The sequence below is a fragment of the Gilbertella persicaria genome (genome assembly GCF_025201335.1).
Source record: "Gilbertella persicaria strain CBS 190.32 chromosome Unknown B0P05scaffold_1, whole genome shotgun sequence".
NCBI lineage: Eukaryota > Fungi > Mucoromycota > Mucoromycetes > Mucorales > Choanephoraceae > Gilbertella > Gilbertella persicaria.
In genome coordinates, this window is record NW_026251962.1 from 758,540 (window position 1) to 784,368 (window position 25,829).

At 37.5% G+C, this 25,829-nt stretch overlaps 11 protein-coding genes across 11 annotated transcripts; 5 read left to right on the forward strand and 6 right to left on the reverse strand.

The window, feature by feature from the left end:
* Window positions 1-38: 38 nt before the first annotated feature.
* Window positions 39-2,237, forward strand: B0P05DRAFT_460555 (Sodium:solute symporter family-domain-containing protein; the record flags this gene model as incomplete). Its single annotated transcript, XM_051574015.1, has 7 exons — window positions 39-170; window positions 227-274; window positions 328-501; window positions 546-697; window positions 740-925; window positions 998-1,838; window positions 1,875-2,237. 7 exons carry the CDS (start codon window positions 39-41, stop codon window positions 2,235-2,237), a joined length of 1,896 nt encoding a protein of 631 aa, XP_051439873.1.
* Window positions 2,238-2,292: 55 nt separating this feature from the next.
* Window positions 2,293-3,139, forward strand: B0P05DRAFT_11245 (thioredoxin-like protein). The gene is made up of 5 exons (XM_051572967.1): window positions 2,293-2,349; window positions 2,405-2,518; window positions 2,563-2,725; window positions 2,774-2,907; window positions 2,962-3,139. The coding sequence occupies exons 1-5, from the start codon at window positions 2,339-2,341 to the stop codon at window positions 3,131-3,133; spliced, it is 594 nt and encodes a 197-aa protein (XP_051439874.1). The 5' UTR covers window positions 2,293-2,338; the 3' UTR covers window positions 3,134-3,139.
* Window positions 3,140-5,699: 2,560 nt separating this feature from the next.
* Window positions 5,700-6,594, reverse strand: B0P05DRAFT_567774 (uncharacterized protein; the record flags this gene model as incomplete). Its single annotated transcript, XM_051581155.1, has 3 exons — window positions 5,700-5,801; window positions 5,999-6,219; window positions 6,345-6,594. The coding sequence occupies 3 exons, from the start codon at window positions 6,592-6,594 to the stop codon at window positions 5,700-5,702; spliced, it is 573 nt and encodes a 190-aa protein (XP_051439875.1).
* Window positions 6,595-6,862: 268 nt separating this feature from the next.
* On the forward strand, window positions 6,863-9,663 carry B0P05DRAFT_521953 (G subunit of NADH dehydrogenase). The gene is made up of 4 exons (XM_051575925.1): window positions 6,863-7,071; window positions 7,124-7,245; window positions 7,302-7,323; window positions 7,515-9,663. The coding sequence occupies exons 1-4, from the start codon at window positions 7,008-7,010 to the stop codon at window positions 9,497-9,499; spliced, it is 2,193 nt and encodes a 730-aa protein (XP_051439876.1). The 5' UTR covers window positions 6,863-7,007; the 3' UTR covers window positions 9,500-9,663.
* Window positions 9,664-11,906: 2,243 nt separating this feature from the next.
* B0P05DRAFT_521954 (uncharacterized protein) lies at window positions 11,907-12,878 on the forward strand. Its single transcript, XM_051575926.1, has one exon. The coding sequence runs from the start codon at window positions 11,991-11,993 to the stop codon at window positions 12,639-12,641; it is 651 nt and encodes a 216-aa protein (XP_051439877.1). The 5' UTR covers window positions 11,907-11,990; the 3' UTR covers window positions 12,642-12,878.
* On the reverse strand, window positions 12,801-15,799 carry B0P05DRAFT_11594 (uncharacterized protein). The gene is made up of 14 exons (XM_051572974.1): window positions 15,369-15,799; window positions 15,237-15,323; window positions 15,090-15,193; window positions 14,958-15,048; window positions 14,826-14,910; window positions 14,540-14,778; window positions 14,320-14,488; window positions 13,827-14,264; window positions 13,638-13,773; window positions 13,527-13,593; window positions 13,368-13,459; window positions 13,266-13,320; window positions 13,113-13,213; window positions 12,801-13,039 (listed from the first exon to the last, which is right to left on the reverse strand). The coding sequence occupies exons 1-14, from the start codon at window positions 15,560-15,562 to the stop codon at window positions 12,960-12,962; spliced, it is 1,938 nt and encodes a 645-aa protein (XP_051439878.1). The 5' UTR covers window positions 15,563-15,799; the 3' UTR covers window positions 12,801-12,959.
* A 157-nt stretch (window positions 15,800-15,956) lies between these two features.
* On the reverse strand, window positions 15,957-16,484 carry B0P05DRAFT_460819 (JAB1/Mov34/MPN/PAD-1 ubiquitin protease-domain-containing protein; the record flags this gene model as incomplete). Its single annotated transcript, XM_051574033.1, has 4 exons — window positions 15,957-16,121; window positions 16,167-16,211; window positions 16,260-16,403; window positions 16,449-16,484. Coding segments are annotated over 4 exons (390 nt in total), but the record flags the coding sequence as incomplete, so codon positions are not given.
* A 165-nt stretch (window positions 16,485-16,649) lies between these two features.
* B0P05DRAFT_521990 (serine/threonine-protein phosphatase PP-Z) lies at window positions 16,650-18,322 on the reverse strand. The gene is made up of 4 exons (XM_051575927.1): window positions 17,725-18,322; window positions 17,401-17,647; window positions 17,000-17,349; window positions 16,650-16,956 (listed from the first exon to the last, which is right to left on the reverse strand). The coding sequence occupies exons 1-4, from the start codon at window positions 18,298-18,300 to the stop codon at window positions 16,753-16,755; spliced, it is 1,377 nt and encodes a 458-aa protein (XP_051439880.1). The 5' UTR covers window positions 18,301-18,322; the 3' UTR covers window positions 16,650-16,752.
* An 11-nt stretch (window positions 18,323-18,333) lies between these two features.
* Window positions 18,334-20,018, reverse strand: B0P05DRAFT_607925 (uncharacterized protein; the record flags this gene model as incomplete). The annotated part of the gene is made up of 3 exons (XM_051583368.1): window positions 18,334-19,532; window positions 19,575-19,801; window positions 19,876-20,018. The coding sequence occupies 3 exons, from the start codon at window positions 20,016-20,018 to the stop codon at window positions 18,568-18,570; spliced, it is 1,335 nt and encodes a 444-aa protein (XP_051439881.1). The 3' UTR covers window positions 18,334-18,567.
* Window positions 20,019-20,431: 413 nt separating this feature from the next.
* B0P05DRAFT_521998 (uncharacterized protein) lies at window positions 20,432-20,895 on the reverse strand (the record flags this gene model as incomplete). Its single annotated transcript, XM_051575928.1, has 1 exon — window positions 20,432-20,895. A coding segment is annotated over exon 1 (160 nt), but the record flags the coding sequence as incomplete, so codon positions are not given.
* A 137-nt stretch (window positions 20,896-21,032) lies between these two features.
* B0P05DRAFT_582779 (uncharacterized protein) lies at window positions 21,033-25,705 on the forward strand (the record flags this gene model as incomplete). The annotated part of the gene is made up of 12 exons (XM_051582198.1): window positions 21,033-21,982; window positions 22,036-22,100; window positions 22,146-23,204; window positions 23,251-23,387; window positions 23,434-23,564; window positions 23,616-23,749; window positions 23,808-24,097; window positions 24,150-24,617; window positions 24,673-24,757; window positions 24,807-25,114; window positions 25,162-25,555; window positions 25,602-25,705. The coding sequence occupies 12 exons, from the start codon at window positions 21,033-21,035 to the stop codon at window positions 25,703-25,705; spliced, it is 4,125 nt and encodes a 1,374-aa protein (XP_051439883.1).
* Window positions 25,706-25,829: the final 124 nt, after the last annotated feature.

Consider the following 25,829-nt stretch of genomic DNA (forward strand, 5'->3'; position numbering starts at 1 on the left):
TCAATTGTTATAGGTTTGGTGCTCTATTTGCACTTATGATGACAGGCATTACTTATCTCTGTCAACGTTATTTAAAGGAAGTTCAAACATCAGAAATGTACATGACTGCTCAACGTACAGTCAAGACCGGTCTCGTTGCTAGTGCCATTGTCTCTTCATGGACATGGGCTGTAAGTTCTTTTTTTTTTTTTTAATCGTATCCTTCATTTCTTACGCATGCATATAGGCCACCTTATTAACAAGTACAGAAGTTGCTTACAAATATGGTGTTTCGGTAAGAGAATAAAATGCTTTTTTTTTATGGAGAGATGTTGACTCAAATTATAGGGTCCTATTTGGTACGCTTCTGGTGCTGTTGTTCAAGTCTTGTTATTTGCTGTCTTGGCTATCGAACTAAAGCGCCGTGCTCCAAACGCGCATACCATTTTGGAAGTCGTGCTGGCTCGTTACGGAAAAGGTGCCCATATTGTCTATCTTATATTCTCTCTTATCACCAACATTGTAAGTTCAACATCATCCATAAGATAGTCGCTAATACCAGTTAGATTGTGACAGCCATGCTGCTTTTGGGTGGTAGTGCTGTTGTCAATTACTTGACAGGTATGCATATTGTGGCTGTTTGTATGCTGTTGCCACTAGGTGTCATTGTTTATACTTTATTTGGTGGTATCAAGGCTACTTTTATGTCTGATTATTCGTAAGTGACCCAAGATAAAACATGAACTCATATGTTGTACAGACATACAGTAGTAATCTTTATTATCATCATTTCTTTCGTCTTTACTGTTTATTGCTCCTCTCCCAAAATTGGGTCTATTGGCACAATGTATGATCTTTTGGTAGCAGCTTCAGAAAGAACGCCTATTGCAGACAATGAACATGGATCACTTGTCACGATGTCTTCTCTTCAAGCACTTATCTTTGGGTATATAAAGAAAGAGAGAGAGAGAGAGAGAGAGAGAGAGAGAGAGACACCTGACTGACCATTGAACTTTAGTATTATCAATATTGTAGGTAACTTTGGTACTGTCTTTTTAGATAATGCTTACTGGCAACGTGCTATCGCAGCTCATCCTCATTATGCTGTGAAGGCTTACTTGGTGGGTGGCCTCAGTTGGTTTGCTATCCCTTTTGCATTAGCCACTACCATGGGTTTAGCAGGAAGAGCACTTAATATCAATCTTACACCATTTGCTGTCAGCCAAGGTCTTGTCTTGCCTGATGTAGCCTCTGCACTTCTCGGACAAGCAGGAGCATTTGCCTGCCTTGTGCTTGTGTTTATGGCTGTCACAAGTGCATCTTCTGCTGAACTGATCGCTGTCTCTTCTGTATTTACCTATGATATTTACCGCACTTATATTCGTCCTGAAGCAAAAGGCCATGAAGTCGTCCGCTTTTCTCATATCATTGTGATTGTCTTTGGCATCTTGATGGGTGTGCTTGCTATCTTGTTAAACTTGACAGGCATCAATTTGGGCTACCTTTATACTCTTATGGGCGTCTTGATTTCTTCTGCTGTTGCTCCACTTGCATTGACTTTGTTATGGAGTAAGCAATCAAAATTGGCTGCTATTGTATCTCCCATCTTTGGTTTCTGTGCTGCTATCAGCACCTGGCTTGCTGTGACAAAGAGTATGTATGGTACGATCACGGTGAATACAACATCTCAGAATATGCCCATGATGTCTGGTAACTTGGTAGCTCTATTCTCGCCTATTCTTGTGACTGTGACCATCAGTTTGATCAAGCCTGATAACTTTAGTTTTGATGCTACACGAAACATTCAAAAGGTGGATGATTCAAACCAAGAACAGCAAGTCGCTGGCGACTTTGATGAAGTATATGCTCAAGCAAGCTTAGAAGACACAAACAAGAATGAAGAAGAAGCATCCATGGCCAAATCCTCTCGTTTTGCTAAAATCTCCAGTCTTACGCTTTCCTTGATTCTATTTGTGCTTTGGCCCTTACCTATGTTCTTTTCTAAATACGTCTTTTCCAAATCTTTCTTTACAGGCTGGGTTGTTGTTTCTATCATTTGGGTGTTCTGTAGTACAATTGCTGTTGGTATCTATCCAGTCTTTGAAGCCAGACATACGATTGCCAATATCTTTAGAGAAATTTGGCGTGATATCACAGGCAAACGTATTCCCAACTTACCAACGACTGTAGGGAACCCAATGCTTACTGAGGAAAATGTCGTTGTATATACTGAAGACAAGAAGGCTAGCGGCTTGTAGATTATTTTAATAAACTTAATTTGCCTTTTTAAAACGTGCTCAGGTACAGACCTTTTTTCAGTGACCGATATAGCTTTTCTCTCCCCCTTTTTTTCTTTTTCATGACATCTAAGTAAAGACTATCTCTATTCAACATAAACAAAAGACTCTAACGTGCTTGTCTATAGACGCGACTTGGAAGACTTTTCTGATGATGAGCAACTTTTTGCAGAACTCGAGAATGAAGAAGATACCGAAGTCTCTGCTATTAGAGAGAGAAGAATCAGAGAGATTCAAGATGAGTAAGGATCTGAACTAGCAAGGAGTTATCCTAACCCATCATCAGACTGAATAGACGTAATGCTCAGGCGGAAAATGATCATGGCTTATATACAGACATCAGTAAAGAAAAGGAATTCATGGACATCACTACTTCTGAAAAGTACGTCGTGGGACACTTTTATCATAGAGACTTTAGAAGATGTAAGATTATGGATACACATTTAGAGGTAAGAACAAGTTGTGCCTGTATGTGTGTTGATTCATTGTCTTTGTAGTCACTAGCAAAGAAATATTATGATACCCGTTTTATCAAGATTGACGTCCAAAATGCACCTTTTTTGGTAGAGAAACTTCAGATCCGAGTTCTGCCTTGCGTTATGGCATGGGTGAATGGCTATGCACAGACAAAGTAAAATAATAGAGCAAGTTAAAGAAGAACACTGACATACTCTCTTTACTTTAGAATTGTGGGTTTTGATGAATTGGGTAACTCGGATGGTTTCCAAACAGCTTCACTTGAATTGAAACTACTTCATGCCAATGTTATAAAGAAAAAAGAAGAAAAATCACAGGGGGCTAAAAAGTCAATCTTTCAGTCTAACAATGACACAGATTCAGAATTAGAAGACGATTAAATAAATAGCTATTATTGACCAGTCATGCTTCTGTAAAATCTTGCTACTTTTTGATTCACTGTTACTTTTGCTTTGCTAAAGTTGAGTACTTGAAGATTTTCCATTGTGACTGATCTTGATAAGGCAACATAAGCATGTCCTTCTTCAAAGGAATGCTCCAAATCAACTTTGACATATTCAATGGTCTGTCCTTGAGATTTATGTATCGAAAGTGCCCAAGCAAGTATCAAAGGAAGTTGGTCTCTGTATGCTGTATATTTACCTATGTAATGTGTATTAGTTTGAGTTAGGATACTATGACCATGTTTACCATTTGCAATATTGACTTCCCACTTTTCTCTCTTGATTATCTTTTCTTTTCCATTCGTGAACTTGACGACAGGACATGCTTCTGATAGTCCTTCTTCTTCTACAAATCGAGTAACTACACCAAGTGAACCATTAATCAGATCGGCTTCAAGTTTTTTGATCAGCATCACTTGTGCACCCACTTTTAATGTGAGTTCGCTTAGTGCTTTAAAATCTTTTAGATACTCAGTACGCCCTGAGTCTCTAGCCTTGTATAAGTATTCTTTTCCTTTAATAAGGTCTAATCTTCTCTTGTTGGATTGTGCTACTTCACGCTTCGTAGGATATCTATACAGTGTCAGTAAGGATACGTTTCAAATAGACTACTTACAGTTCTGTAGGATGAACACCTTCTATAATTTTTGGTTCTCTATTAAGTGATTTGAAGATTCTTTCTGTTTCTGCTGATACATGGCCAACCCGTATTTCATTCAACATTTCAATCAGTTCTAAAAGAGTTAAAGCACATCAAAAGATAGAGTTAGCTTACTTGAATCTTTCTGTCTAAAACAATGCTTTAAGCTGATATTTTTGTGAATAATCTTATTCCAGCATCTGGCTTCAAAGGCAAACTGTGCATTGCCCTTTTTACATATGGGAGGTAATTGAAAGAAATCACCACAAATAACAACCTGTCATAGTTGAGTGAGTTTGTCGTCCTATACAATTTTTACCTGTAATCCCCCAAAAGGTGTTTCCCTTCTGCGAACACGGCGAGCAATTTCTTCAATTTTATCAAGCAATCGACCATCAATCATGGATATTTCATCAATAATCAATACTTTTACTCTAAGCCAATCTTTTTCTGCTGCACGGTTTTGACAAATAGTTTTTACATAAGCAGACACATCTTTTTCACCTAAACCTATCTTGGCAAAACTGTATTTTTGTTTGTTAAGTATAAGCACCTATTTGTCAATTAAACTTTACCTATGAAGTGTGATACCTCCAATATTGATTGCAGCAAGACCAGTAGCTGCAGTAATACCAATTTCATCTGTATCGTATTGACTTTGTAAAGTATTGATAATGCATCTCAATAAAACGGATTTACCAGTGCCTTAAAAACTGCATAAGCCAAACGAAGGTATCCTTAACAGTTATAAATACCTGCAGAACCAGTAAAAAAGACATTTTTCTTTTCATTGACAACATAATCATGGATTTGCTTTTGTTCTTCAGATAATGCTTCGTACAATGCCATATTCCTTGGTGGTCGATACGTTAATTTTGGTTGTCGTTTATTGGTAGAACGAAAGGTTGTCTTGGGCTGTAATTCAGGTGCTCTGACCTGTGACAAGAAAGCCTTTGGATCAATGAATGAAGCTGATGATGAGATCATTGTTTTTGCTCTTTTCTGAAAGCCAGATTTTAAGCTCTCATGAATTGGCATCCTGACTCTCTTTTCACCAAGACCGGATAAAGAAAGGCTGCCTCCAAGACTTAAAGAGTGCGCAACAAGTCTTGCTGACTCTCTTGTTTCCTTTTCTTTTCCTTTTTCGTTCTCTTTTGGTTTTGTGTTTGTAAATCGCTTCTCAAGCACATCTGATAAAGGTGATCTTGGAATAGCCATCCAACGAATCACCCAGCCTTCTAGCTGAGGATTAGGGTGATAGATTTCTTTTAAATCCTTCTCTTCATTTTCACTAGTTGTCATTTGATTCATAAAGAAAAAGAAAAAAAAAGAAGTCCAGACGTGTAAAGTAATTTATGCAAAATCAAAACTCAATTCTGTGCAAACAGAGGACTGTTGAATTCACTGCTTCTTTGCGCCTGGAATGAGTATCTTGAACATAACAAATGAATAGCAACTACTTGCTATCCAACTGAATTAAAAACTCCAGAACAAGAGTCTATCAAATGATATTCTGTTTGTCTTCTAAAGCATACATCCATCCAAAGCTTTAGAAAGGCTGTACGTAAATATGTCACAAAAAAAGATGACATTGGCCTTAGTGACTGTTATTCTTGAAAGAGAATATACTTACCACTCAACCTAGGAAGGTGTTACTAATGGCACCTAGGTCACCTTGGCCTCTTAAAAGCTGTTATGGTCTGCTGTTGTTGTCATAAGCCGAACGAATATATTCACATAAGCTGCTTCTTTTGTTGTGTGTGGCATTAACATCTCGGTTCCAGTACTAAACATTTATTTACGCTGTGTAGTGAAATGAGTTAGACGAGATTGAGCATTCAGAAGTGGGAATCAAAATATCATTCAGATGGCTAAGACTAGATTTGAAAGATCTCTTTGCTTGTGAGGATCATCCATGTAGCCGTTGAACACTGCTTTCACATTCTCAAAACCATCGGAAACAAGCTAAGAGCTTAAACCAGAAGCAGTCAAAGAACTAGCTTAATCCGAGTATTACTATCAAATACGTTCCTGACGATTTTACATATCTTGATAGATACTAATGATAGGTTCGATGCATTTCAACAGATATATGTGCTTGCAAGATGTTTGGTTCCATTGAAATCAGCACAAGAACAGCCTATCATGACATTATTCTCTACCTCTTCTGTGGTGAAGGAGGCAACACTGTAGCATCCTAGTGCTTCTAATGCCACCATTAATACTAAGACATTATTGTTAATATATTTCTCTTCTTCCTCTTCTTTTTTCTTCAGGTCCCATTCTGCCCACATCCAAGAACTGTTTTGTTGGTAGTCCTTTTGGATATAATCTCTGAAATTTCTCTGGATAGAAACTCTAGCGCCTCTCTTTCTGTAGCAATCTATTCTCAATCAACAGTTTGGTGCTTTTCAACAGAGAAAGATGTTGGAAATCTTCAAGCTGACCAAATTGCATGATTATGCTGCTTTAAGAACAATGTTTGGATTATCTTTCAAAGGAAGGTACCTTCAAAAGCCCAGGATATCTGGTTTTCTTGCAAGTCTCTAGTCTTGGCATTGATACCGTCTTTCGCAGTGTCAGCTCTTACTTGTTTTTCTCCAGATCTAAGCAGACATTGCTCTTTGTCCTTCTTGGTGACACATCTCTTGTGAACCCATTTGACACCAAACACTGCTTCAGAGTTTTTGATCTCTTCCTTGTAGTTCTCAATGACATGAATTACAATGGTTGTAGGTAAAGGTAAGTACTTCTTCATAATAATAATAATAACACTGTTGGATAAAATTGAAATGAAATGTTTATTTAGATGCACTTTTGTTAACTATTTTAGAAATGTACTAAATAAAAGTCACAAACTTGGTCGATGTTACTTAAAGTGGGTGATATAAGGAAGGCTTTACGTCACTCTATTGTGCTATCACTGTTGGTGCGGTGTCTTAACATCCAAAACTTTTAGCTGTGCGGGGAGCACAACAAGGGGTTGAATTTATAAGCTGTGTAGTATGTGGTGCTGTGTAGTCGGGTCTAATTTTCAAAGTCCAGTTGTTTATTTGCTCTCTTTTCTTCGACTGCACAATTTTTTTCTTTTTTGTGTGTGTGAGCTTACCCCCTTCTCTTCTCTTTTTTTTTCTTCAATAAAAACCCCCCACTCCAATAATAAAAAAAAGTATGTTGCGCGCCATTAACAAGACAAGCGTAGCACGTAGAGCACCAACCCTTCTTAAGACTGGAGGTAACATTCAACCTATTGAAACCCCCCCTTGTTAATTTACATTCGAAAATAGCTCGTGCTTTCACTGCATCAACCAATGTTAAAGAAGAAGTCGAAGTTTTTATCGATGGCAAGTCTGTCATGATTGAACAAGGTGCTGCCTTGATCCAAGCTTGTGAAAAGGCTGGTGCTGATGTACGTATTTTTATTCTGCGCATTTCGTAATGACATTGACTCATATTGTTTATTAGATTCCTCGTTTCTGTTATCATGGTATGAGATTGTGTCAATAGCGACTTATTAAAAAGAGAGAAAGAGAGAGAGCATAGAGAGAGAGAGGGGTTTCTAATGTGTGTGTGTGTGTGTGTGTGTGTGTGCGTGCGTGAATGGGCTCGATTAATGCGGAAATAACAACATTGGATGATGGAAAAAGATAGAACAAAATTAACCTTTTTATTACATAGATCGTCTTTCAGTTGCTGGTAACTGTCGTATGTGTCTCGTTGAAGTTGAACGTGCTCCTAAGCCCGTTGCTTCTTGTGCTTATCCTGTCATGCCTGGTATGAAGGTGAAGACCAACAGTCCTTTGGTACACAAGGCCCGTGAAGGTGTCATGGAATTCTTGCTTTATAACCATCCTCTGGACTGTCCCATTTGTGATCAAGGTGGTGAATGTGATCTCCAAGATCAAAGTATGCGTTACGGTGCTGATCGTGGACGTTTCTCTGAACCTATGGGTAAGCGTTCTGTTGAAGACAAGGACTTTGGTCCTCTTATCAACACTGAAATGACCCGTTGTATTCAATGTACTCGTTGTGTTCGTTTCGCTAACGAAGTTGCTGGTGCCACTGAGCTCGGTACCAGTGGTAGAGGTAATGACATGCAAATCACTACCTATATTGAAAAGACCATTGACTCTGAAATGTCTGGTAATGTCATTGATCTCTGTCCTGTGGGTGCCTTGACTTCTAAGCCTTACAACATGAAGGCCAGACCTTGGGAATTGAAGAAGTACGAAACCATTGATGTTTCTGATGCCATTGGTTCCAACATTCGTCTCGATACCCGTGGTGTTGAAGTAATGCGTATTGTCCCTCGTTTGAACGAAGAAGTCAATGAAGAATGGATCTCTGATAAGACCCGTTTCTTCTATGATGGTCTTAAGGTCCAACGTCTTACTACCCCTTTGATCCGTGACGGCGATCGTTTTGTTCCTGCCACTTGGGAAAAGGCCTTGAAGCGTGTCGGTCAAGAATTGAACAATGTTCAAGGTAACTCTGCCAAGGCTATTGCTGGTCACCTTGCTGATGCTGAATCCATGGTTGCCCTTAAGGATCTTCTTAACCGTGCTGGCTCTGACAACTTGACTATTGATGCTCCTAATGGCTCTAAGCCTCTTGCCCTTAATGCTGATTTACGTTCCAACTACACTTTGAACACGACCATTGCTGGTGCTGAAGAAGCTGATGTTGTTCTCTTGATCGGTACTAACCCTCGTCATGAAGCTCCTATCTTGAACACTCGTTTCCGTAAGGCTTTCCTTCACAACGGTCAAGACCTCGGTTTGATCGGTCAAGCTGATGACTTGAACTATGAATATGCTCACATTGGTGACAACTCCAAGGACATTGAAAAGATCTTGGATGGTTCTCATCCTTTCGCTAAGCGTCTCAGTGAAGCCAAGAAGCCCATGATTGTCGTTGGTTCTAGTGTGATTGAAAACTCAAAGGACAGTGAATACCTTCTTTCCAAGGTCTCTGAACTCTCTGATAAGTTCAAGAACACTTTGTTCCAAGATGGTTGGAACGGTGTCAACGTCTTACAACGTGCTGCCAGCAGAACTGCTGCTTACGAAGTTGGTTTTATCCCTACTTCATCTGAAGCTTCTTCTACACCCGTCAAGTTCATCTATCTCTTGAACGCTGATGAAATCACACCTGCTGACATTCCTAAGGATGCCTTTGTTGTCTACCAAGGTCACCACGGTGATGTTGGTGCTCAATATGCCGATGTTATTCTCCCTGGTTCTGCTTTCACAGAAAAGAATGCTACCTATGTCAACACCGAAGGTCGTACACAAATCACGCGTGCTGGTGTGAACCCTCCTGCTGCTGCTCGTGAAGATTGGAAGATCATCCGTGCTTTGTCTGAAGTTGCTGGCCATACTCTTCCTTATGACGATCTTCCCTCTATCCGTTCTAGACTTTCTGATATCAGTCCAGCTCTCACTCGTTACGATATCATTGAAACTCCCTCTATCTCTCAAATTGGTTTAGCTGCTCAACGCAAGCCCAATGCACAAAGCTCTGGTGAAATCATGACTTCTGTCATCAAGAACTTTTACCGTACTGACCCTATCTCTCGTGCCTCTAGTACTATGGCCAAGTGTACTAAGGCTTGGGTTGCCGGTAAAGATGTCGAGTCTGAGCTCAAGGCTGCCACTGCTTAATTCCAATTTTTTTTTCTCTTTGATAAAATCATCTTTAAAGATAAAAAGCTCTTTAAAAGAGAGATTGTAAACAATAATTACCATGATATTAGAAACACCGGAATAAAAAAAAGGAATAAAAAAGAAAATAAATAGTAATATAAAACTTGTTGGCGTTTCCTTAATACACTATTCTTTTAAGCGAATGATTTTTTTCTGTCGATCCATTTGTCAAAACGAAAGGGGAAGTTGTGAAGTGACAATGCAAGTGCTAAGGTGACTCAAAGAGGCTAAAAAGAAGGTAAACAAACACTTCAAAATTTTCTGGTTCTATGTAAAACAACCTAGAACTTTATGGTAAATAAATATAACTTTTTTAAGAGTGATGTTACATTTTTTAAAAAAAAAAACAAACACTATATCGCAATTCTTCCTTTAAGCGATTGACATTTTCTGGAGAACACTGTGACTAGTATATCTTTGAGTGGGTTTTTTCGTCTGTTTAACATCACTTGGTCTCTAGCTTCTTCAGGACTCTTTTTGTTTGAAAAAAAGAAAATGGATGGTATTAGCTATTTTGAATTTAGTTTCTCGTGGGTTCATTTCAAATCCACATGAAGCCTTGATTGATCGATGAAAGCGCAATCAATATCCGAGTTGTATTCTTCAACTTGCCCAAGCAAGGTTGAAAAATATGATAAGGGATAGATTTTTTTTTTTTTTGTCAGTTCATAAATTAACCTTTGTGACATACTTTCGTACTTTTGCTTGCTTTTACTCGGCCATCTTCAACTTGGATTGAAGAGTCTGGATCGTTTACTATCTTTGGTTTATTCTTTAGACTCAAAGCATCTTTCTTTTCATATATGTCAAATGAACAAGATTTCATAAAACTCTACTGATTGATTTTTTCTATCTATAGCTACTCCATGACTGACGTAAGAGTGAATGTCTTTAAGTTTGAAGGGATCTACATCCTTAATATTCATATGCTCATCGATCAAGTAAAAAGAGAAATGTTAACCTATTTCGTGAATACAACACTTGCTTACAGAAAAGCATGAAAACCTTATTTTCATAAATGCAACTTCATTAAATGTGTATCCAAAGGAGTTTATAGCAATGACATCACTTGAGCTGATACCACCTCATCGCTACGGCCAAATTGCTTTGAGCTATGTTTTACAGCTCTAATTTTGGTGCGCTTATATACAAAAAAAGAAGTGAAGCACCATACATCTTTCTTTTGTTTGGAGTGCTAATCCATAAAAGTATATATTGCTATGTTGATACCAATCGCCATGCTGCCACTGCGATGTATTTTGACAATCTAAAAATAAGATGCTTTGTACGGAAGTCTCCGTTTATACTGGAGAAAGAGGCGATTTCCTAAAATGTCGCAGAAAGCAGGTGCGCAAATGAACCAAAAAAAAAATTATTTTGTTCTTTTCTATTTGTCAAATCTTTCGAGAAAGATACAAGATGTTCTTCAGCGAACATTTAGAATACAAGAGAACTAAAAACAGGTTTTTTTTAATACTTCTATTTTACTTTTATTCCAAATAAAGGAAGAGACGGAATAAAGAGTCTTCTGTGATTGACTTGTTCAAATGTTCTATTTCTTATAAACTCTGTGAATATAACCAGTAATATAATCACACCGAGTCTTTGGTTAAGTAAATCATACAGGGGAATTTTGTGTCATTAATTCTTATTTTCTTCCCCCGCTACCCCTTCCTCTCTTTTCTTTTCTGGAGCATGAACTTTTGTTGCGCACACGCAATTTTGGGGTCCCTTCATTTGGAAAGGAAAATCTTCTCCTCTTTTCTTTTCTTTTTCTATTCAACTCCTAACTTTCGTTCATCGAGAGAAATCAGATCAAATGAAAATGGCTATCTTTTGCTATAACATTCCATAATGTTCTAATTATTGCCTTTTCCATACTGACTCATTTAAAACAATCATGCCTGATCTTGTGATAAAATGAAACCATTTGACTATACATTTAAAAAGTAACATATGCTTAGAAGCTTTTTCTCCTTCTCATCTTTCTCAACTCCCCGCATAACAACTTCTTTACGGCCTCTCCTCCAAAAAGAAAGATATAAAGTTTATAGATCGAGGTTATTTTACTTAAGCTTTTTTTATGTTTATAAAATAAAGAGAAATGCAACCAATGAATTAGTTCTCCCTTCCCCCATATTTCCCCTTCTCGCATGAATCTTTGTGCAGCCAATCAATTACAAACTCCTGGCAGTAAAGTTAAAAAAGAGACATCATGAAAATAAAATAAATAAATAAAAAAAAGGAGGAACAACTACACAAGACAGAAAATTTGATAAAAAAAGGCAATTCATCTCTGATGTTTGTAGGACAAATTATTTATATATTGAGATGCCTTCTCTTTAAACCGTTGTCTTCTTTAGTTTTTTTTTTGCGTATATAAAGGGCTTTTTATTTTTAAATATTTTTATTTTTATTTCTTAATTATCAATCAATTTCCTTTTACAAAATGTATCAAGACTTTTCTTATTTAGAGCCAGTTCATAACATGCCTCTTACAAAAGAATCTGATTTCACTTACTTTGATCATTCGTTTAACCCATTATACCAACAACAGCAAGATAATTTACTACTGGCAAGTAGTTTTTATCCTGCAGAAACCGTCTTTCATGACTACTCTGGACAATTCATGGACAAAAACGTGGTCTCGTCTTCTTGTTACTTTTCTTCCCCGTCAGTCACGTATGAATCCTCTTGTTCTTCATCACCTTCTCTTGATTTTTATCCTATTTTGTCAATCACTTCGTCCGAAACTACACCATTACTTACTAATGCGTTAGTACTACCACCATCGCAATCACCTGAACCATGCAACAACCGATCAGTCAAACAAAAAAAGTCCTGCAAACGATTGAACGATTTAGATCATAAGCCTTTTGTTTGTCATTTGTGCTCTCGATGCTTTGCAAGAAAGCATGATCTTCAACGACACATTAGAGTTCACACAGGAGCCAAACCATACTCTTGTTTAAGTTGCTCAAAAGCATTTGCCAGAACAGATGCATTGAAACGTCACCTACGTATGGAAGATTCTTGTCGATTGAGTCCGGTCATTCAAGCCTTGAAGAACTCTGGAAGTAGACGTTATCGTAATCTTTAGTTGTTTTACTCTATATCACCCTTTCCATTCATTCGTTACTCTTTCTCCCTCCCCCTTTTTTTATTCTCTCACTCTTTCTCTCTTAAAACCATGCTTTTTTTTGATAGTTGTACAAAAAAAGCTTATTATTATGATTTTCTTCTCCCCCACAAACCCCCCAAAAGATTTAGAATTTATATATATATATATGGACAGTTGTGATAACATGCTACGTTTTTTTTTTCTATTTTATTTTTTATATATATTTTTTTGTATAATATCAAGCAAATACGATAACCTGATTTTGATCAATGTGATATATACATATATAAAAAAGAGCTATATATGAATCAATTCTATGTCAATTGAGCTATAAGGCTCAGGCTGAAATGTTCGGATTTTCCCCTTTGTAGCTAGCTCTATTTTAATATGATGTTAGGGGTAAACATAAACAAACAAAAGGTATATTACAAAAAAGCTTAAACTACATACCAAGAACATGCGAAAATATTCTGGCTATTTCAGATCGAGTTTTGTATTGAAGTAAATAATCCAGCTGTATCCTTTGTTGGGCGCCCAATGATTTTAACTCGCTATTAGAGCATTTAAATAAAAAAAAATAAGATTTTGATAAGTTTGTCTTACTCGAGAAATTGATTGGTTTGTTCTTCTGTTTCCTCTAGATTCAGTTGATGACCATCTAAACAGAGAATGAGTGATGGCACCATTCCATTTTTGCCTTCTTACCAAAATCAAGAAATCCGTAATCGATATCCATATTGTCACCGTACGATATCTGTTGATCGTCAAATTGCCAACCCACTTGATGATGCTCCTGTCTAGAGAGAACACAAAATGAGTTACCCCTACAAAGATGCTCTTAGAATATAAAAAAAATGCACTTACAATAAGTTCATGCTGGCTTCTTCACCAAGGTCTAAATTGATGTTGTGCAGTTCAGGAGTATGTACATCTATCAATCTATAAGCCACAAAGACACAAGTGTAGCCTACTTACCTGATGTGGACCGAACAGAGACGCCAGTGCTCTGATAAGCACCTATAAAAGAAGCAGAAGGAGATTGTGACCAACTATTCAGACCATCACGTCGTCTGTCAAATCGCCTTGATTTCTCCACCGTGCGGCCAAATTCCTGAAAAAGAAGGGTAAGTGTCTGTTCTCTTTTGAATGGATAAATATAGTTACTATCGGGTCCCTGTCATAGACTCGGTTGGAATTAAGAAGTGCTCCAACTTGTCTTGCCATGCCTACTCCTTTTTCAACTGTGATCATGGATGGATATCGAATCCAGTGTCGAACATCCTTTTTTCGTTGAGGTACTCCGCTTGTCACGATACGGTCTGTGGCTTGGTATTCATCAAATGACAGGACGGTATCTTGTGCTCGACTCAACATCATGCGCTTAACCGCTCTAGGACGATGCAAAGTAGGTGGAATAGGGGACACGAACATTCTGTCAGGATGGTCTTCAGGGACCAAAGAGGCATAAAGTTCTGTGTTCATAGAAGCAATGCTCTCCTCGTCTTCTTCTCGAATAAGAGGTGGGGGACTACTCACACTTGGATTACGATTTCGTCCACTGGTTGCAGGAGAATGACTCGAATGATGAGGAGATAGTGTCGCCTATAAAAAGGTGTATTAAATCCCTTCTTTTAGAGATAAATGCATTCCTATATACCTTGTTTAAAGGAGAGTGCGCAGTTACACTCTTTGTTAACAGAGGATCCCTGGAGGCATGAGGAAGGTCGAAAATAGTATCGTATGCTTCTGTGCTAAGGCGAAATCCTTGTTTATTGTTTTCATTGTTCTCTTCAAGGGCTTCAGTGAAATCTTGGCCCTCATCATGACTAAAATAAAACAAATAAGCTTCTATTGATAATTACTTGTAAATTACTTGCATTGGGTCATGATCATCCATATCGAAACCAAAGTCAACCATCTCGTCTCGTAGGTTTATCATCGCTTGTAATGGAAACATGACTGGTTGTTCTATAGTTGAATCCCTTAACATTTGAAACAATCCTGAATTTGACTCGTCAATATGCATAGAAGAAAGTCTAAGCAAAGGTGAGAGGTCCGTTTCGAATTGATGTAGATTATGATCTTGTTGGCTTGAATAAGCATTATGACCATCAAACTGGGTTTTTATCATTAGTCTCAATATGTTGAACGCAAGTAGCATACCAAATCTGAAAAAGAAGGAGCATTTATACTGCTCTTAAACACCAGTAGATCATCACGCTCTTCTAATAAAGTAATGGCACTTTCACTATATGGCATGAGTAAGGGAACTGGTGCAATATAAAAAAAAGATACCTTGCAAAAAGCTTTTCTAGATTAATATCTGGTTTGACTTCAGGACGAGTTAAGCCAGTTTTGAGTTTCTTGCATAATTGAACTGTGTCCTCTAGATGCTTATGAGCAATACGATTACAACATGCCCTTTACCATATAGAATATTAGACTGCTGTCTCATGATAGTGGATGCGCCATACAATAAACATGCTTTTGCGCCAAGTGAGATGATGCATTGTTCATTGCTCACTAGTTGACTATCCATAAAATCAATCGCTTAGTCTACATTAGACTATTTACCATAATTTAGGCACATTGAAGGACACAATGATGTTCTTTTTAAGCATTCTTTTTCCTCTCCCATGAACACCTAATGTTCCTGCATTCCTTTATATTTTGTTAAATCCATATTGTTTTATTATGACAACTTGCCATGCAATCTTTAATGAATTGTCTTGATCTTGATTTAAAAAGTTCATAAGCAAAAGAAAAGAAAAGAAAATGACTAGAGTTGTATCAAATAATTGTCCGGTTTTCTGTTGGATGTGGTTGATAAATTGGACAGCAATTGTTCTTTTTGTTTCTTGAGTTCTGCAATCTATAAAGAAATACTTAATGCCTCCCATACAACTATAGAACCATTACCTGTCTATCCAATTCAATTGCTTTTAAATCAAGCGTATGTGTAGCAGGCACAATCATGTTGTCTATCAAACTTGTTACAAGTTGACCATAGACACCAGCATTATACATCTGAGTCATTGTATGTGGTAGACTGGTTGTGTCTACATGTTTAGAAGACCTTAGATCGTATTGAATACGGTCATTGGAAGTAGAATACTCTTTCTTGTATTCTTCATAAATATGTTCTGGTAAGCGTAAATACAGTTCTGGGACATCATTAGTGGAAGGTTGGATCAAGATAGGCACATTGACCTTTTTGGGTGTATTGGTCTCCTGGTCTAATTGTGATTGAAAGCAAGTGATTTGTATCTTTTCAGTCTATTGAACCTATAAGTCTTATTGTTTGTAGCAACGCTTTTTTTTTTTTGTTACATTATCATGATGGGTATCAAAACAAGATACAATGACCCCAAAAAAGCGTTCATCCATTAACTGCTGAGATAGCTGTGTTCTTACATCCACATGGGAAGGGAATACAGTGATATGAGGATGACTATGATACTGTAGGTGTGGTTTAAGAAAGACATATAGTTATAAGAAGCTTACCCAACCAATCACCATCATAGGAAAGTTGCTCTTTTTACTAAATTCCTAGATTTGCATTAATGCTCTGATTGATAGCGAGTAGGATAAGATTACTTCTGCTTCTAGGGCAGCCAAGTGTAAACTCTCGGGTGCAATTTCAACACGATCTTTTCGCTTGTCTGACCGAGTCAGGAATGAGATATGCTTTACTTTACCAACGGTCTTTTCACTTAAATAGGGGTTGCTACTAGGTACTGTCTATAAGACAAATGAGATGAAGTTCGTTGTAGATCATCAAACTACCTCCCAGTGCCCAATCAGCATACCAATGATCTCTTCCTAGTAAAAAAAAGAAAAGAAAAAAGAAACAAAATAAATAACGACTTTGTATGTTTATAGTGTACATTTTCAGTTGAATAAGCATGAGACAATATTAAATGAAAAATATGCGCAGGAATAATGACTTGGTTTAGCATACAAGAGAGAAAAAGAGAGAAAAAAGGGTTTGATTGGTTCACTATGTCATTTACATACAGCAAATGACTGTTTATTACTTATGAGGACGATTAAATGCAAATTATTCTAATGAGATAATATAAAGAAGGTATCAACGCTTGCTATTCTTGCTTTGCCTGAGTCTTTCTTTAGCCAAGGGATGATCGGCTGGTGTAAGTAATTCAAAACTACATAGTAACTCTTCATTCACACTCATGATAGCACCAAAATTATCAAATTCACCACAATAGTTAGGAGCAGAGAACACAGTGACAAGGGATCGATTCGAAAAGAACTCATAACCATCCTCAACCACCTAATAATTCAGTCAGATAGATAATAATCGGAATAAGGTTTACCATATGTGCTCGACAAACAAGGTCTAAATCATACTTGGATAAGAATTCATTAATAATCTTCTTGCCAAAGACATAAGAGACGCCTCTCTCATTGTCTTCCCAATCCCCTTCTATATCAGCTGGGTCAGACCATAAGAGATCATTCAATAAACCATAATCAGGCACGTCTGTCGGTCTCTGAATGTTTCGAATATCATCCATACTATGCAAAGAAGGTGATAGACCACCATGAACACAAAAGATTTTACCTGCTACAAGAGCAGCAATAGGCAATGTATTAAAGACGTCTACAAATGTTCTCCACATTTTAGGGCTCAATCGACGCTTGCATTCATCATAGAATCCATAGACTAAATAATCCCAATTAATTTAGAACACGCTATAGAAATCCAAAATTGTACCTTTTGTCACATTGGCGCACTCGTGGTTTCCTCGTAAAAGGAAGAAATTTTCGGGGTACTTGATCTTGTAACAAAAGAGCAAGAGGATATTCTCCAAGCTTTGTTTGCCTCTGTCAACATAATCACCCAAGAACAGATAGTTGCTGGTAGGAGGAAACCCTCCCATTTCAAATAAGCGAATCAAATCAGTGTATTGACCATGCGTATCACCTACAACCTTGACAGGTGGAGAGAGTTCTAATAAAGACTATGATTATGTTAGTCTCTGTTCTTTCTAAAAAAAGACAAAAGAAAAACGAGCAATTGTGTTATCATTTACATTACAGGTTGACTTAGGAAAATATCCATGGCAGCACGACAAATGGCTGTTACTTCAGAGTTCTTGAGACAGAGTTGTTTAGACACTTTGGATGCATAACCCGCTTCTAACAAACGATGGATATACTCGTCAATGTTTGTAGTAGAAGAGTAGTCACTCGCCATTGAATTCACAGTGAGTTGATTAAGTGAGCCTACAGTAAGTTGATTATAATCCTCATTTTCTCTTTGGGGCTGAGCTTGTTGTTGTTGTTGTTGAGGGGGCCAGAAATCAGAAGCCGCCAAGAGTTTGTGTTGATGAAGGTTTTCTACTTTGCCCTGGAAAGGATCATTTCCCCGGGGAATGGTATCTTCATTGTTATTATTGTTATTAGAAAGTGGGTAATCGGGATTAAGTTGAGCAAGGGTATTATTGGTTGTGTTGTTTTTTTTAGAAGTAAGCAAAATAGAATTGACAGAGTGAGCAGTGTTGGTCGAATGTTCATTTTCAGCAACTTCAATACGAGGAGGCAAAGGCATACTTTTGGTCTTATTCGACCTATCTTTCTTTAAGTTTCGTTTGGTCGAAACATTGTTTCCCATTTTATATACACAGAAAAACAGGAGAGAAAGAAAGAAAGAGAAAAAGAAAAAAATTAAGATTTTATTATACACTCAGAATTAGTTTCTTGTTTAGGCAAGTCTTTATTTGTGGCACTCACTGAATGGAATGTTCAGTTTTTCTCGGTTTTGACAGAATAACAGTAGCTTATGTGATGCAATATTGACATCTCTCTCTCGCTCTCTCTAATTTTAGTATTCAATCTATTTTGAGTGGGTTTATAAATCAGAGAAAAATAGGAGGTCTATTTATGAGGAGATATAAGTAAATAAAGGCACATTATCTTCGTCATCGTCTGGAACAGTTTGGTGACTTGGTATAACAGGCAAATTGAATTGTACAGTAGGATTAGGCTTTGGTTTCTTGAAACGAATCTTATTTTTCTTTTGATGCGTGTCTGGTATAGGAGGTGATTCTGTTTCTACACGCTGTTCCTGATAATCTGTTGTCTGTTGAATAGAAAGGTACCAAAACATTAAATTAGATATCAAGACTTGTTGACGTAATGGCCTTCGAGGATCTGCCAATTTCATGTGTGACAGACGATAAATAGCTCGTTCCACATGCAATGGTAAGCGAGATGGGTTAAAAAAAGTGTGTTCTGCTAGTGGTGGAGGCAGTAGGGCTAATTTACTAGACCTCTTTTTGGGTGTATTATTGATATTCTTTAGTGAAAGTGAGCGTGTAAAAAGGGATGCCAATCCAGACAAGGGATTTTCTGCTTTCTTTGTCTTTTTGTCTGCAAATAATCCCCCAAACCAAGAGGTGCGTTTCTCTGGTTTAATGACTGATTCTGAACGAATGATAGCAGGTCGCTTAGGTGGTGGCTCTTCTTTTTCCTGCTGCTGTTGCTGTGAGAGAAGTTGTGACTCCGCATCATGCACACGTGAAAGAATACCCCTTTGAGAATCCTTTGACTCAAGACTTGCACTGCCTAAATCTATCCATTCACTCATATTGACAGGCTGATCAAACAGACTGATACCAACCGATTTATCCCATGAAGTATTTGTCTTGTTGGATTTGATTGAAGTTTTGTCTTCATGACTAGGACTTCTTTGCGATAATGAACGTCTTTGCAGATCTGACCTGCTCTTTCGATTACGACCCCGTGCAGAAAACGCAGATCGTCGAAGTAATGATTTGTCTGTTCTGGGTGCAATAATACGAGAGTCGTCTGTAGATACTGAATTCCTATCAAATACTTGACTGTCTAGATAGAATGATTAACAAATTAAACTTGAAGTGGCTATACCTTTCAATTGACCATCTTCCATCACTTTCTCTAGGAATATTCTCTTTTTTTCGGATAAAGAGAGCGTCTCTTCTTGTTCTTCTTCGTCTTGTTCAACAGATTGAGATAAAATTGAATTTCTACGGTGTAGACTTAACGATCTTTTTGTAGGCATGTTGGCACCATGTGTCTTTATGAAATTAGCAAATTCGTTGGGTGCAATTTGAGGATGTTTGTCAGCAGGAACCCTATGATTAAAGAAAGCATTAAACTATATATATCATTTAATTATGTTCTTTGTTTTGTTTTCTTGTCTACTTACCATATCACATCCTCTACTGGTATTATATGGTCTTCTTTAGCTAAGGAAGGTAATGTTGACATCTCTTGTTCAGTGTCTAATAAGTTAGAGAGCATTAGAGCAGCATATAAGTCATTATCTGAAAGTTTGTTTGAGTCGACCATAAAGTGAAAGTGTAGAAGAATGAAAAAAAAGGGGGAGGAAGCAGGGTGTCCGAGAGTTATTTTTTTTTTATTGTCTCTCTATCACAATAGTCACTATTTTTTTTTTCTGAACCAGTAGTACACAATAATCTCCTCTTGAATTTTTTCTCCTACTAAAGAAAGCATTTGCTCCTCTTTCTTTCTCCTCTCTCTCTCTCTTTCTTTCTCCTCTCTCTCTCTCTTTCTTTCTCCTCTCTCTCTCTCTCTCTCTCTCTCTCTCTCTTTTTAAGAATTGCGCTTTTTTTCTTCCTCATATCGTATTACTTTTTAAGACATGTTTGAATAAAATTTTTGTATAAGCTTGCTTACTGACAAAAAAAAAAAGTGTCGCTATGATTATCACCTGAAGCAAAATATAGCTATGGTTTTCTATAAGAAGATATCTTAGTATACGTCAAGGCTGAATATATCTACATAGTAATTGAGCATGTCTCAAATACTACCTGAATACTCTCTTGTTCAATGAACCAACGAATCCTTAGCACTCTATGATTTTATTGAGCCGTGGCACAGAATATCGGAGATACAACAATGCCTTTCACCTAGCTGCATGAATTTTAAAGCAAAGTAACTTGAACTTATCCAGACAGAAAAAGTGTTGGTTTCAATAGTCAGCCTACAGTATTTCAATAGATCACTCTGACCAAAAAAGAATTCATCTCACTGTAAGAAAAACCAAAACTATATCTATTCTTGAATAGTTCTTTCGTTTGGCCTTGTAATATTCAATTCTAAAGAAACCTATGACCAAGAACCAATGATAATTTGCTATGAGCAAAAATAAGTATAAATTCGTTTTGAAATAGACAGTGCATCTCATATCATGTTATGAGGATGATCTGATATCTGACTTTGAATCATACATTTTATCTCCCCCCTACCTCCAAGCCCATTCTCTCTCAAATTGATATATAAAAAAAACTCTCCGTGCATTCACTCATGGATCCAGAAAATAAAGAAGAGACGCGTTACATCATGTCTACTTCTTCACACTGCTCCTTAGAATCGAGTAATTCTGAAGCACTTTTAACTGCTCATCCCGAGCCAGTCAAGGATGAAGAAGGCACTACTTTTTTCTTGCTAGACGTCAATGACGAACCACAAGAAACCACCAAATCAAAGCGCCATCGACACAAACGAAAAGATAGTGACGGCAAAAGCATATCGAGCCAATCGTCTAAAAGCAGTACAGATTCATCCAGCTCAAGTGTATCAGCACAAGTTGTGATTGATCATGGCAGCTCCATGCCTCGTCGCATGGAGAAAAATGGGGTTGCACACTTGTTAAGATCAGGAGACGATGAGTCAGAAAGTGATTATGCATTTTGCTATACGCCTGTTCGACGTGAATCAGATACTGAGTCTATCTCTACCCAACAACAACAACAGCGACGAAAGTTGTTTTCGTTACACGCAGATCAGGGCTCATCACTGATGATTCCCTCACCCAACATTCACCCTGAAAGCGACTTATCTACACCTGAAAATGATGCTGATGAGGAAGGGGAAAATGAGCAAACGAGCATGCACCTGAACAGTGTGAATCCGACCGATAACCTTGATTCAACCAAAAATACACCCAATCGTCATAACATAGCCAAAAGACGCAGACACCATCATCGTAGACACCACAGAAGACCATTAGATGGCAAGAAAGACATGCTCACTGACAGTAAAGCAATGGTCACAGTATATACAGAGGAAGATGATGATTTAGTAGATGAAATGCCAAGAGGAGATCGCGAACGTATGCTTAGACACAATGAGAGAAGTTACCGTGGCTATAGAAGAAGGTCTGTACCTCGCAGATTGCATAAGCGAACACAGCGTGTATTACAGACAAATCTACAGTCACATTCATGGAGTAGAAGAGAAAGTCTGCAGTCAAACAGACATCCAGGATTATCCAGTGAAGAAGCCTTAAGGTAGAGAATACCATATGTGTGTGTCATTGAGTATTGATTTCATTGGTCTATAGTAAACTGTTGTATTTAGCAAACAGCATTATTGATGAAGAAAGGGCTCGCGTTGATAAGAACATTGGTAATAGAGAGCATAGTCTAATCGTTTATTAACACTCTTCAAAAGATATTCGTCATGTATTGTTCAATCCTGCTATGTTCTTGACTGCATTTATTGGACTCAGTTTGTTGGTATTCTATATCGTTGGTTATTTGAAGAGTGAGCCATACCAATATCGCATTACCGGACTATTAGTAGAAGCTATCTTACTGCTTGTTATTTCAGCCTGGAATGTCTATGTGTTCTATAGAGAACAGATTTTGACATGCAGAGAAATGACAGACAGGGCATCCACTATCATTGGTGCTTTGGAAAGAAGTGGCATGAATATGGTTCAAGACACAAAAATCCCTTTTATACCCTCCATGTCTGTAGCTAAAGTAGTTCGTGATGGTGTTGTACGTATTTTTCCAGTGAATTTGCTGGTAGGAGGTGATATTGTTGAAATGTTATATGGTGATATTGCTCCTGGACGTATGAAATACATGCACAAGACAATTCATTCAGATGAAGATGACTCAGTCAAGAGGCAAGAAGATAGCAGTGATAGTAGCTCAAGTAACAGTGAACCACCTTTAAATACAAAAGAGTACTACATTGCTAAAGATCAAGCCTTTAAGCCTTCTTTCTTTGGCATACCACCACCCTCTGGGCTTATGGAAGAATACATGCGATCTCGTGGCCGACATCAGTTTATTTTGTTAGAATCCCCCTTAGAAAAGAATATGAGACGAGCATTGAACCAAAAGAGACCCAATACTGTAATTCAAAATGAGGCATTAGTGATCAACCGTATACTGTATCGTTATATTATCTGGATTGTGCTGGGTGTATCTTTCTTGATTAATTTCCTGCGCTTTGGTCTTCATAGCACACTTATTCATCATTTTCCTGTTGATCAACTAGTGGAAGAAGTGTTCACCATGTCACTTTATGCTATTATTCCTCTTTTGCCTTTAAGCATACCAACCATGTGGATTATTGCTCGTAGCTTTGGTAATGCTCAGCTACTTATCTTGTTTGAAGCACTTCAGATATCCAAAACAGAATATGAAGATGATGATGAAGTAGACGAATTTGATGCAGAAGCACCACCACCTACAAAAGATTTGGAGTTAAGTCCAAGTAAGCACCTTTGTAAGATAGCACGAATGAATAATTACTTGAATAGACGCTGTTTGGGACAGGTTCTTGTCTTTGCTAACAAAATGGGATCGACTATCACTTACAAGGTCAACTAATCTATTGGAATCACTTGGAAGTACTACAGTCATTTGCTGTTTAGATAGAGAAGGCACCATTGCCAACGTATGTTAAAAACAAACATTGATCTTGTGCTAATGGTTTTGAATAGCCTTTTCCCACTGTAGAGCAGCTTATGTTTCCTAACAATGAAGAAGACATTACTTTTCTGGATGTTGAAGAGGATTCTGATCAAGAAACAGGCCTCAAATTTGAGGATCAGGATTGGGAACAGTATTTACCGTATGTTGATATAGACATTCAGATATATGGTTTTGACTCTTCTGTGTATAGATGTTTAAAGCCTTTAGGGCTGAACTTTATGCTGAATACAAACTGTGGTGTTGTCCAAAGCCGTAAAAGATCAGAATATCATAGAAGACGTTCCAAGTTGCATGTGTACGGTAAAACCGCTCCTGCTAGACAGTGTAATGTATAGTTTTTTATATGAGTATATTGACTAGATGAACTCATTTGATTGTATAGCTTGTCTTTGTAAGTTAGGAAAGTGCATTGGTTTTAGAGAAGAAGCTCTTCAATCATTCGCTTTAAGAGCTGAAATATATACATTTGCACCTTACCATGAAATCTTGAACACGCCTCGCTTCAAGTACAGCAAATACTATCAATTTGAAGTGCCCAATGCACTCTCTACTGTTTTTGAAGAAAGAGCCTCAAGAAGCTATCAACTTTTAACAGATGGACACCCTTCGCTTGTCCTTGACAAGTGTTCTGATTACTGGGATGGTAACTCACTTCAGACCATGAGTGAAACAGTATGTAGCAACTATTTCTCTATAAAAGAAAGCAATGCTCACTATTCTATAGATGGAAAAGAAAATCAATGATTTCTTTCAGAATGCAATTGTCCATGATATGCAATGCATTGCTTATGCATATCGTCCAATCAACACAGTCAATGATGACCGTATTCCCTTCCTAAATCCTTCTGATGATGAAGATGAAGACCCCGGCTGTGCCTTTGTTGTCTTACCTTATAAACCACCTAGTTCAGATAGTAGTTCGTCTGAAAGCAGTAGCGAATCTTCTTCAGAATCTCCTTCTTTACCTTCTGTTCGAAAAGAGAAAAAAAAATGGACACACGACAAGCACACATCATCCAGTAACAGCAACGACAGCAGCAATAGTTCTTCTTCTTCAGAAACTGGTTCAAGTGACTATTCATTTGAAGAAGATGATCCTGTGGACGAACAAGAAGAAGCTACTTTTTATAAAGAAGTTGTTAAAGGACAAATCTTTCTTGGTATGACAGCTATGTGTCATCAACCAAAACAGGTATATGTGTCTCTTTGTAAGCAATACCATGCATTAACTCTATTTCTTTTTGTAGAATGTAGTTGATTTCATTGAAGATTTGGGACTTGCTGGTATACGTTTTGTTTATTTTTCACCTACAGCTGAAAGAGAATCCAAAGGTAAAATCAATTTAATGCGCTTGATTCGATTCATATGTATCCAATATAGCTTTTGCAGAGCGTCTTGGACTAGAAACAGACTGGAACAGCTGCATCTTGTTATCTAACCCTGATGACGAGAATAATGGAAACGGATACCTTCAAACGCATGACATCAAAGCGCAACTTCCTCGAGGTATTGATGAAATTCGTCCTCATTTAGAAGATGTGGATGATATTCCTCTCCATGTCTCCTTGTTTGCAGAATGTACTCCTCGCGCCATTAAAGAAATGATTCGCATCTTTCAGGAAAATGGTGAAGTTGTCTGTAGTATTGGAAATGCTCTGAATACAAAGAATACAGAATCTTTTGCACTGGTAAGCTTATTTTGATCTATCATTAATTACTCACTTCTTTCATAAAGTCTGATGTAGGCATTGCTATGGAACCTATGCATACACGGGCTCAAAGCAAAGGTAGGCTATCGACGAATGATCGTCAGCCTCCTTTGGCAGTGGGAGCATCTTTATGTAGTTTACCATGTGGACTGTTTATGCAATACGAAACCAGTCTTTATGCTGTAACACAGTTGATTCGTGATGCCCGACGATTGCTTACCTGTGTCCGTATGGCATTTGCGTTTTATGCAGCAAGTTGCATGTCAGTATCTTTTATTTTTATTATCAGCTTCTGTTTGCTTTTACCGCCCATTCTTTCTGGATATCAAGTTTTATGGTTGTTATGTATTATTTTGCCTATTTTATCAATGTCGATGCTTTTTACGCCACATGAAGACGGCATTATGTTGTTGATGCCAGGTAAACTAAATGCGGAAAAAGAAAACTAATACTGATCTTTATCCAGGAAAAAACATTGAACATCTCACTGATTTTTGGAGATTCATGACTTACTTTGTTCTTCGATTCATTCTTCTTATTGCTATGTGCATAGCTATTTATACCATGTAATGTAGATGCGATACATGTATATTTTTTAGACTGATTTATTTTAGGACACTAATTTATTCTTTGGGAATCAATATTTCTGATGCTTTTGGAAACTTTGGGACTAATGGATGGTATCATTGGACTT

What these genes read in the sequence shown, in the direction of transcription:
- B0P05DRAFT_521954 (XM_051575926.1), top strand. Translation starts at nt 11,991, where the DNA reads ATGTATCAAGACTTTTCTTATTTAGAGCCAGTTCATAACATGCCTCTT.
- B0P05DRAFT_521953 (XM_051575925.1), top strand. Translation starts at nt 7,008, where the DNA reads ATGTTGCGCGCCATTAACAAGACAAGCGTAGCACGTAGAGCACCAACC. An exon ending in AACCCTTCTTAAGACTGGAG is followed by an intron (nt 7,072 to 7,123) that starts GTAACATTCAAC and finishes ATTCGAAAATAG; the next exon opens with CTCGTGCTTTCACTGCATCA. An exon ending in TCCTCGTTTCTGTTATCATG is followed by an intron (nt 7,324 to 7,514) that starts GTATGAGATTGT and finishes TTTATTACATAG; the next exon opens with ATCGTCTTTCAGTTGCTGGT.
- B0P05DRAFT_521990 (XM_051575927.1), bottom strand. Translation starts at nt 18,300, where the DNA reads ATGGGAAACAATGTTTCGACCAAACGAAACTTAAAGAAAGATAGGTCG. An exon ending in GTGCGCCAATGTGACAAAAG is followed by an intron (nt 17,350 to 17,400) that starts GTACAATTTTGG and finishes GGGATTATTTAG; the next exon opens with TCTATGGATTCTATGATGAA. An exon ending in TTGTTTGTCGAGCACATATG is followed by an intron (nt 16,957 to 16,999) that starts GTAAACCTTATT and finishes CTGAATTATTAG; the next exon opens with GTGGTTGAGGATGGTTATGA.
- B0P05DRAFT_11594 (XM_051572974.1), bottom strand. Translation starts at nt 15,562, where the DNA reads ATGGGAGGCATTAAGTATTTCTTTATAGATTGCAGAACTCAAGAAACA. An exon ending in TTCAATGTGCCTAAATTATG is followed by an intron (nt 15,194 to 15,236) that starts GTAAATAGTCTA and finishes TTTTATGGATAG; the next exon opens with TCAACTAGTGAGCAATGAAC. An exon ending in CTCCTTCTTTTTCAGATTTG is followed by an intron (nt 14,779 to 14,825) that starts GTATGCTACTTG and finishes ATAAAAACCCAG; the next exon opens with TTTGATGGTCATAATGCTTA.
- B0P05DRAFT_11245 (XM_051572967.1), top strand. An exon ending in ATCAGAGAGATTCAAGATGA is followed by an intron (nt 2,519 to 2,562) that starts GTAAGGATCTGA and finishes ACCCATCATCAG; the next exon opens with ACTGAATAGACGTAATGCTC. An exon ending in AATGGCTATGCACAGACAAA is followed by an intron (nt 2,908 to 2,961) that starts GTAAAATAATAG and finishes TCTTTACTTTAG; the next exon opens with AATTGTGGGTTTTGATGAAT.